Source organism: Fukomys damarensis, unplaced genomic scaffold, assembly GCF_012274545.1.
Source record: "Fukomys damarensis isolate Sample0158 unplaced genomic scaffold, DMR_v1.0_HiC HiC_scaffold_35, whole genome shotgun sequence".
NCBI lineage: Eukaryota > Metazoa > Chordata > Mammalia > Rodentia > Bathyergidae > Fukomys > Fukomys damarensis.
In genome coordinates this window covers 19,375,286-19,386,465 of record NW_022900947.1, presented here as the reverse complement: position 1 = coordinate 19,386,465, position 11,180 = coordinate 19,375,286, and the positions used below count along the sequence as shown (strand labels likewise).

General features: G+C 34.9%; 1 protein-coding gene across 7 annotated transcripts in view; it reads right to left on the bottom strand.

Moving 5' to 3' along the window:
* The window catches only part of Tbc1d19 (TBC1 domain family member 19), a 126,059-nt gene that overhangs the window by 72,193 nt on the left and 42,686 nt on the right, over window positions 1-11,180 (bottom strand). For 6 of the 7 annotated variants that reach the window (XM_010608460.3, XM_010608462.3, XM_019205144.2 and 3 more), the window contains exon 8: window positions 8,841-8,951. The exons of the other annotated variant lie outside the window; for it this stretch is intronic. In XM_010608460.3, the coding sequence (XP_010606762.1) occupies window positions 8,841-8,951 (111 nt within the window). The remainder of the gene's footprint in view (window positions 1-8,840; window positions 8,952-11,180) is intronic. 7 annotated transcript variants of the gene reach the window in all.

Below are 11,180 nucleotides of genomic sequence, written 5' to 3'. Positions count from 1 at the left end.
AAAAAAAAAAAAACCAACAAAACTACACCTAGACATATAATAATCAAGATCCCAGAAACCCAACGGAAGTATAAAATATTACAAGCAGTTAGGAAAAAGAAAGAAATCACATGCAAAGGAAAGCCCATAAGAATCACAGCAGACTTTTCAACACAAACCCTCAAGTCAAGCAGAGCATGGAGTGAGGTATTTCAAGCCCTAAAAGAAAATAGCCTCCAACCTAGACTGATGTATCCTAAAAAACTATGCTTCAAAATCAATGGGGAAATAAGATACCTCTATGACGAAAAACACCTGAGAAACTTCATGAATACCAAGCCAGTACTCCAAACAATTCTGTATAATATCCTAGAAAAAGACAATGAAGATCACAACTCCATGAGGCACAACAGAGCAAATCCAGCAGGCAATGCAAGAAACTAAAGGGAGAGAGGGAAAAATTAATAATAACACGATGATGATAAGTCAATATATATCAGTTATAACCATCAACATTAATGGCCTCAATTCATCAATCATAAGAAATAGGCTGGCAGAATGCATTAAGAAGCAAAATCCAATAATATGCTGTATACAAGAAATGCACCTAGTCCCCCAAAAAACTCATACACCAAAAGTAAAAGGATGGGAAACAGTTGTCCATGTCACAGGAATCCAGAAAAAAGCAGGGGTAGCTATCTTATTTGCAGACAAAGTAAATATCAAACCAAAACTAATTAAGAGAGACAAACAAGGTCACCACATTCATGTAAAGGGAACAATCCAAGAGGAAGAGATGACAAGCATGAATATATATACACCGATATGAATTCCACCAACTATAAAAAACAAATATTAAGAGACATGAAAAACCAAATAAGCACTAATATAATTGTAGTGGGTGACCTAATACCCCACTGTCACAAATAAAGAAGTCATCTAGACAAAAAGTCAACAATGAAATCTTAGAAATGAACCAAGCTTTTGAATGAATGCATTTAGCAGACATCTACAGAGTGCTCCATCCCACAAATTCAGACTGTACATTCCTTTCAGCTGCACACAGGTCATTCTCCAGAACAGACCACATACTAGCTCATTTAAGTAAATGAAAAGGAGTTGAAGTTATCCCATGCATATTATCAGATCATAGTGCAATTAAACTGGAGATCAATAGCAAAAGAAACTGCAAGAACTTCACAAACACATGGAAATTTGAATAACACTCTCCTGAACAACTAGTGGGTCACAGAGGAAATTCAAGAAGAAATTAGATAGTTTTTGCAAATAAATGATAATGCCAGTACAGCACACAGGAATGTATGGGACACAATCAAAGCAGTTCTATGAGGGGAATTTATAGCAGTGAATGCCCACACAAGGAACACAGAGCAAGCTCAAATAAACAACCTAATGATGAATCATTGGTTCCTAGAAAAAGAGAAAGAATAACCCAAAGCTCATACAAGGGAGGAAATTATAAAGATCAGAGCAGAAATCAATGGGATGGAGATTAAGAGAATGATAAAAAAAAAATCAATGAATCAAAGAGTTGGTTTTTGAAAGAATAAATAAAATCAATAAATCCTTAGCCAACCTCATCAAAAAAAAAAAAAAAGAATAGGCTCAAATCCATGCAATTAGGAACAAGAAAGGTGAAGTCACAACAGATCCAGCAGAAATACAGAGAATCACCAATACCTACTTCGAGAATTTGTACTCTAAAAAAATGGAAAACAAAGAAGAAATGGACAGATTTCTAGATAGGTATGAATTACCAAAGTTGAATGAAGAAGATATAAAAATTCTAAACACACCCATTACAATCAGAGAAATTGAAAATGTAATAAAAATTTTACCAACAAAGTAAAGCCCAAGTCCTGATGGATTCACTGCTGAATTCTACAAAACATTTAGAGAAGAATTACTGCTACTGCTCTTTAAACTTTTCAATGAAATCAAAAGGGAAGCAATACTTTCAAATTCATTCCTGGAAGCAAGTGTTACTTTGATTCCAAAAATAGGGAAAGACTCAAACAAAAAAGAGAACTACAGGCCAATCTCCCTGATGAATATAGATGCAAAAATCCTCAATAAGATACTATCAAACAGAATACAGAGGGTCATCAAGATCATACACCTTGACCAAGTTGGATTTATCCCAGGGATGCAAGGACGGTTCAACATACATAAATCAATAAATGCAATACACTATATTAACAGAGTCAAGGACGAAAACCATATATCACCTCAACAGATGCAGAAAAAACATGTGAAAGAATTCAAGACCCATTCATGATGAAAATCTTGCAGAAAATTGGAGTAGAGGTCTTTACCTCAACTTGATAAAGGCTATCTATGAAAAACCAACAGCCAACATCATACTAACTGGTCAAAAACTGAAAACGCTAAGAGCAGGAACAAGACAAGAATGTCCACTGTCACCACTCTTGTTCAATATAGTTTTGGAAACATTAACTACAGCAATTAGAGAAAGGAAAAGAATAAAAGCAACAAAGATAGGAAAGAAAGAAGTTAAACTGTCATTATTTGCTGATGACACATTACTCTACATAGAAGACCCAAAAAACTCTGTCAAAAGACTTATAGACTTAATTGAAAGATTCAGTAGAGTAGCGGGATATAAGGTAAACACTGAAAAGTCAATAGCCTTGTTGTACACAAACAATAGACTCATTGAGAGAGAAATTAGGGAAACAAGCCCTTTCACAATAGCATCCAAAAGAAGGAAATATCTAGGAATCAATTTAACAAAGGAAGCAAAAGACCTCTACATTGAGAACTACAACACTCTGAAAAAAAAAAAAAAAAAAAAAGATCAAACAGGATGTAAGAAAATGGAAAGATACCTTGTTCCTGGCTAGGAAGAACCAATATAGTGAAAGTGGCCATACTTCCCAAACTGCTATACAGATACAATGCAATCCCTATTGAAATCCCAAGAGTATATTTCGCACAACTAGAGAAAACAATCTAAAAATTCATTTGGAACCAGAAGAGACCTAGAACAGCAAAAGCCATTCTCAGCAACACAGACATGCAGGGGGTATCGCAGTCCCCAACTTGAAACTATACTACAAAGCCACTGTGTTAAAAACAGCATGGTACTGGCAAAGAAACAGACCTGAGGATCAGTGGAATAGATTAGAAGATGCAGAAACAACTCCAGACATACTCACATACCTCATCTTTTTCAAAGGAGCCTACCATCCTCAGTGGAGTCTCTTTAATAAATGGTGTTGGAAAAACTGCGTTTCAACTTGCCAAACATGAAAACTTGACCCTTATCTTTCACCGTGCACTAAACTAACATCCAAGTGGATTAAAGATCTAAATATTAAAACAGAAACGCTAAACGTGTTGGAAGATAAGCTAGGTAGAACTCTTGAAGACATTGGCATAGGAAAAGACTATGAACAAATCCTCAGTAGCACAAGAACTAACACAAAGAATCTATAACTGGGACATCATCTTTTTAAAAAGCTTCTGCACTGCAAGAGAACCCACCAGCAGAGCTAAGAGACAAGCTACAATGTGGGAAAATATTTTTACCAGCTGTTCCTCAAACAAAGGTCTACTATCTAGAATATATAAAAAATGCCAAAAAGTCAAACTCCCAAATATAATGATCCAATTTAAAAATGGGCATCTGAAGTGAACAGACATTTCTCAGACAAAGAAATAAAAGCAGTAAAGAACTATATGGAAAAAATGTTCAACATCACTGGTTGTTTGAGAGATGCAGAAGAAAACAGCACTGAGATTCCACCTTACTCCAGAAAGAATGGCTGCTATTAAGGAATCAACCAATAACAAATGCTGGCAGGGTGTGGTGAGAAAGGAACCCTTCTTCATTGTTGGTGGGATTGCAGGCTGGTGCAACCGCTGTGGAAATCAATGTGGATATACCTTAAACAACTAGGATTGGAAGTCCCATTTGACCAAGTTATTCAAAAAAATTAAAAAAGAATCATACCACAATGATATATGCTCATTCATGAGTATATCGGCAAAGTTTGTAATAGCTAAAACTTGGAAACAGCCCACTTGCCCATCAACTGGAGACTGGATAAAGATGTGTGTGTGTGTGAGTGTGTGAGTTTAATAAAATGGAGTACTACTTAGCCATAAAGAAAGAAAAACTAGACAGTCATAGCTAAATGGATGCACACTGAGGGCATACTCTTAAGTAAAATTAATAGGACACACATGTGTAAATACTGAATAGTTTCTCTGGTGTGATAAACTAAAAATGTAAATAAGTGTCAAAATGTATAATTGATATGTGTAATAGGAAGAAAAGGTCTAAAGGTGTTAGGCAAATGGGAAGGGTAGGTGAAAGGTAAAAAGGGAAGAGACAAAATAAGAGAAGAGGAAAAATGGACACAGTCTTTGTAAATAGGGAACGGTGGAGGGGTAAAGGGAGGGTGGGGTAGGGGGGAAAATAAGAACCAACATGCGTCATGTAAAGGAATAAGATTCCAGTGATGAATATAACTGTATTGTATATCTAGAATGTACCAATAAAAGTATATATAAATGTTACTTACAAATAAGGTCACATTCACAGTTCCTGGATTTAGGACTTGAACACGTGTCTTGGGGAGATACAGTTCAATGCAAACCATACATCTTATATGATCTGCCTAATACTTCTTTAAGATATTATTATTATCCCTATTTCACAGATAAGGCAACTAAGGCTTCAAGAAGACAAATAGCTTATCCCAGGTCACAATGACAAGAAGGGGCAGAGCCAAGATTTCAGAGTCAGGTTGGCTGACTTCAGAGTGTCATTACCTAACAATTATATGAAACTTACTCCATGTAGCAAAGAGTTTAAGAAGTTAAATCAGCTAAGAGATTTTAAACAATAACACCACGACCACCAAAATACTCGTTCCTATCTTGTATGCGGTTCCTCATACCCACGCACACACAATCATAATTGTCCCACCACCCAGGAACAGAGCATATTTTTTTCTGGCATGCTATGTTTAATCCACCAGTATAAGTATCTACTGATTGTATTTGGTAAATCAGAATTTTAGCTCATGTACATTCTCTTTCCTTCACTTTATTATCCCAGTGTAATTATGTATCAATTACTGGTTACATCCATATTAGGAGTTTGCATTGTTAGAACTATGCAAGTATTACTCACTGGTGATTCATGTTGTATTTATAAATATGCTCCTTTTTATACTTTCTTACCATATTGTTTATATTTAGAATCATTTTGCTACTTTTACAGTTTTCTCTAATTACTTCCCTCCTCCTGTATGCTTTAACTACTCTGAAAAGATCTTCAATATAATTTTACAAGTGAGCAAGCCCGTGAGATCATATACGCTTTCGGTGTTTCCCCTGCAGGCATCTGTTCCAGAACTTCCTGCTCCAATCTGGGATCATTGTGGTATTGCTGCAAGTCTTTTCCCTGAAACTGCTTCTCTTCAGTGTTATGTCTGGAAATTTTCCTTCTCTTTTGTTGGAATTTTGTTTCCTGGGTGCTGTATGTTTTGTTTGTTTTTGACCTTATTAGAAGCATTTCTAAAAAGAACTCTCAACATAAAATACTTTAGATCACATATATCTAAAAGCGTCCACTATACATTACTTCATTACCTTTCATTGGCTCTTGGCTACATATAGAAGTCTACATTTGAAATCATTTAGATTTTTAAAGGCATTACTCCAAAATCTTCTGGATTCCAATTTGCTGCTGAGTCAAATGGTATGCTGATTCCCAACAGTGAATAAATCACTTTATTCTTTAAAAAGATTTCAGTCTTCTCCTTTTTAACTGCCATGGTGTGGACCTCCTTTTATCCATGTTATTGTGTATTTGTTAGGCCTTTTTACAGTGGAGATCCATGTCTTACAGTTCATATATTTCCTCAGCTTGGTTTTCAACCTTTATATTGATTTTTGTTTTATATACCATATTACTGATCCACAGAACTTTTTCATTGTTTAATGTTTTGTTTTAATGAAATTCTACCTTTATTTAATGATTAATATTTTATCTCTTTGAGAACATTAACAGTTTCTTTAAAGTCTTCTTTGGGGAAAGAAATGGTTAACACAGCTATGTGAAGATGACTCTTGAGTTAACTTTCATCCAGCACCATTGACCAAAAGGTATACCTGACTGAAAAAGAATGCTAAGAGAAATCCCAGCTTTTAAATTAAGAATACACTTACTAAAATATACATCACTTATCTAGTAAACATGTCTGAAATATAAAACTGTGAATAAATTATAAAAATCTGGGGTCCAGGATTTAGCTCAGTGGTGCTGCCACCTGCCTTGCAAGCACAAGATCCTGAGTTCAATCCCTGGTACCAAAAACAAAACAAAACAAAACAAAAAACTGGGGATTAGACGCATAACTAGGTGGTAGAGTGCTTGCCTAACATGCACAAGGCTCTGGGTCTGATCTGTAGCCCTGCAAAGAAATAAAAATTTTGAGAAATATTTGCACACACAAACCATAGCTGTCTTATAGAGTATCTCTTGAAATGACTTGGAGGCTTATGCCCACATGCATTATAAAAATGGTTCCTATTGTGTATTTTATGCTATGTGACTTTGTCACTTCCAATTGTGTGTATTCTTTGTGGGGTTGGGAAAGAGCACTTGGTTGGTTGTAAGGACTCTCAGTTATCCATCTGATAATGTTATGCTGGTATACTGACATGCTGTTTTCTGTCCTAATTCTATACATTTAAGTAAAACTGATACCAAGTAATGGACTATATTAACCTGTGTGAATCTACATTCAAACCTGAAACACCTATTAATAATGGTCATTCTCAAAAGAGCTCTAACTTGTTGGTTTTAGCTTTTGTTTTATTCATTCACCCATTCACTTGTTTATTGCACTAGATTTGGTCTCTGTCTTTCAAATCACAAGAGCTTAAATGTTTGAGTCCCAGGTTGGTCATTTATATTTAGCAATGAGGCAATGAAATAACTGACTTGTCTCTATTTGCAAGGATTGGGCATAGAATGTGGTGGGCTTCCATGTGAGGCAATTTTAGACCCAGTCAGCCAGTCAGCTGTGTTTTTTGTAAGAATTCTCCAAATCTCTGTGAGTCTTTTCTCTGTCATTCTACAGTAGAGAAGGGTAGGGAAGGTATAGTGTTGCTAATAGGAATGACAATGTCAGTTTCATTATTCAACATATTTTTTTCACTTAATTCCTCTGTGTCCAGTGTCTCTTACTATCCTGCTGAATGTAAAGGTCTCTAAGTTCAAAGTCTTTCTAATTCTGTATCTCTAGTGAATATACCTGTTGTCTCTTGTGGAGAGAGAACTCATCTGACTATATGTGGTAGTAACAATCTAGGGATCTACCTTCTCCTGATACATATTTTAACATTATCTCTATTGTCAACTGTCTGGATCACCATGGTGTTTTGTGGTACATGATATCTCTGATTCTTGAGCTTTTTCATGGTTCTATGGAGAAAATAGTTTTGTCTCTTTGTCAATGTCAAAGGAAAAACAGAAGTAGCAAAACAAAAAGCAATTATGATTCTTAGGCTGAAGGACAGTAAAAAGAAGAAATTAAGAATTCAGAAAAAGGTCTTCCACCACTCCTCAAATATGTGATTCAGAGCTCTCCAGAGAGGAAGTGGCTGCTACAGGAACATGCAAAAGAAGGGTGTTGAAAAAATTCTGCCAAAAGAACCAGGCAGGAGCAGGACCACTGAGAACTGCTGGGAAGATTCGTTACTAGGCTTTCTGCATGCTTATCTGCTCATTTCTAGACACAGGAACAAGAAAAGGAGGCCCTTGCTCCTGCTATACCTGTGCAGTGTCCCTTAGACCCTTCTATTGATAAAGCTTGACAACAGGCCATCTGGCAAAGGTAAACTGTTGATAGGATTCACCTCCTTTGTAAGGCAAAGCACAAAACACGAATTTGGAGCTAAAACTGATTATTGGTACACTTCTCATTGATACATCTCATTTTCTACAGACATTTAGGTTTGACCTTCTTCCCCTCATTTAAGTCATTCATCATGAACTCTCTAAATACTGTAAAGCTTGAAGCTATAAATTGCTTCCTTGTTTCCCCACAGGCAATGCTTACAGTTTTGTGCTCCTTACTGTTTTGGGGTGATTAACAAAAGAATAAAGAATGATAATATCTTAATTCGACCATCTAGAAATCCTCTCATGTTTCATTTTAAAACTACTCACTGCAATGTGATGCTCTGCAGAGCCAAGATAGTCTCTAATTCATGCCTATCTCCCTCAGTGTCACCATGTTACAGAGCTCCATGCAGCCTGGTTAAATTAAATAAAATGTGCTTTTAAAAATAATTTTATAAAATTCACAATTGGTTTAATTATTTTTATAGCCATACATGAAGCACCTGACTCCCAACAAGCTGTCTCAAATCTATAGAGTTTCTTAAAATAAGGAATAAGCAAAGTCCTTTACAAATCCACGTAAGCTCAGTTTAAGTCCTACAAGCCAATTAACTTAGTCGCTGCATAAATATATTTGCATTAAATAAGAACTTTTCATTTTATGCCAGGTGTGGTTGCGCACACCTGTAATCCCAGCACTCAGGAGGCTGAGGCAGGAGGATCGCTGTGAGTTCGAGACTAGCCTGGGCTATATAGTGAGTTCCAGGTCAGTCTCAACTACATAATGAGACCCTGTCTCAAAAAATAAAAAAATAAAAATTAAAAAAAGAACTTTCATTTTATTAATTTTTTTAATGAGCGTATTACTCTATTGCCTTAGCTACATGTCATATGAACATTTTTCTGTGCGTGTCTTCCAAAATATACCAATTTATTTTCAAATGTCTGTACTTACCAAGTCAGGGATGTCTTTTACTTTGAGAGGAACTTGGATTAAACCCAAATGAGTCCTAAAACTAAGAGAATCACCATTTTCATAATTTGGGTTGCGAAGATTAATTAATACCTTTAAAAACAAACCCAATAAAATTGGTTAGTTTCTTTATCAGATGTTTATACTTGTCAGTGATATTTTTGGAATATCATCACAAAATTCAAATTTAGTATTATGCATATACTTCAATTACATGCTAAAATAGTAAACTATTGTATTGAAATATCAAATATAAATATGCTTTTAATATTCTAATTGATGAGCCATCATAAAAATTCTCTTAAAAAGTTAAGATTTAGTTAGAAATGAAAATTTTGGTAATTAAAGAAAATAAAAATTGCTTGATTATATTTCACCAAGGAAGGTGTCAGAAAAAGTAATTGCTTGATTGTAATATTTAATCAGGGAAATTTTTACAACTCAGACTCTAAAAAAATGGAAATTAACATGGTTTTAGGAAAGATGGTGGAGCAATACTTCAGGGTATCACCTCTAAACCAAACCCAAAAGAAGAAAGAATGAGAGAGAGAGATGAAGAAAAAATTTAGAAAGAGAATTAACAAAAAATACCACTATGCAAGTTTACAAAAATAATCAGATAAAAATAATCTCAGATATCTGTATATCCTTTAATTTAGAAATTTCACTTTAAAAGTCTGAACATTTTTTCTAAAATTATAAAAATTGTTGAAATATAAAAATCAATTCTATTTATTTTTAATAAGAGATTTAGCAGAGAACAACAAGATCAAATGTATATTAATATAGAATAGCATAACATAGTCGAATTACATAAATAAAGGATCGTACTCCATGGGCAAATCACAAACACAGAAAATAGAAAACAAAGGAGAAACTGACTACACAGATAACAACAAAGAGAAAATATTAGTTATACACAAATCATAACTATGCAAATAATTATAGAAAATGTTCCTGCATTAAAGGAAAGGGTCTCAACAGTCCCAATGTGCACAGAATGTTACAAATCACTAAGGAGAAAATGAGGCAGGAGAACAGGGCAAGAAGGGAATTGGGGGAAAATGATTAAAGCATGTTATGTGCACCTACAAATCTGCCAAAATGAAACCCGTTACTCTGTGTAACCAACATGCACAAATAAAAACGATGTGAAGAATAAAAGAAAATATTCAAAAATCAAATTCTACCAAAAAAGGAGTAAACATGATAATCATGTAAATACCACATGAAATTTCAGCCCATTAGTGCTAGAGAAGAAATAAGTTTGTAAGAAATTTTTAATAAGTTAAGGTAAATAAAACCATTACCATAAAAGTAATTTCTTACTAAACTAATTTCTCTTAAATTTTTTTAATTAAAAAAAATAAACTAGCTGGGGACTTAGCTCAGTGGTTCCACCACAAAGGTCCAGAGTTTGATCCCTGGTACAAAAAAAATTTTTTTTAAACTATTTTTTACAACTCCAAAAGGCCTGAAATAATTTATAAAGAAAAATTCATGCCAACAAAACTGCTATCAGAGAAAACAGGTTCAGATAATGAGGTGGAGTCAGGAGAATTGAAAGTTAGAGCCCAGCCTGGGCTACTCAGTAAGGCCCTACATCAAAATACACTTGATCTTAGCCAAAAGGCCAAGAAGTGATGCTCAAAATAAAAAATAAAAAGACCTGGGCATATAATTCAGTGTCTTTGAGTTTGATCCCTATGAGTTTGATCTCACCCTAGTATGAGACAAAGAATGAATGAATGTGAATGAGGGACCCTTATTCACTGAATAAATATTAACTACTGAGTATGTGCTGGTTAAAGACGTGACTAAAAGCAAGGACACTAACATAGCCAAAGTAGAACAAATCAAGAGAAAAAGTAACACGAATGAACTCAGGGAGGTATTTGATCTGGAGTCTCAGATCAAATAGATATTTTGAAACAGGGTCATGTCTTTGGCTTTTAAGAATGAGACAGAAATCACTGGGTAACAGAGGAGTGGTTTGTACTGAATTACATTTAAAGTCTCCTTCTGAAGTTGTAACTAAGCATAGAATCTAGGTGAAAAATGGTAGAAGTAGGAAGGCCAGTTAAAAGGGTACTACTTCCCCTTTTTGGGAAGAACAAAAAGGGAAAAGAAAAAAATGTGAGAGAATGAAAAGATGAAAATAAAGTGTTTGTAGATGGGGAGGGGAGGAGGGGGTGAAGGGAGGGCAGAGGTAAGGGGAAAAAATGAGAATCAAGACTTGTCATGTAGAGGTACAAGATCCCAACAATGAATGTAACTGTACTGTATCCCTAAATTGTACCAATAAACTCAATTAAAGCTGAA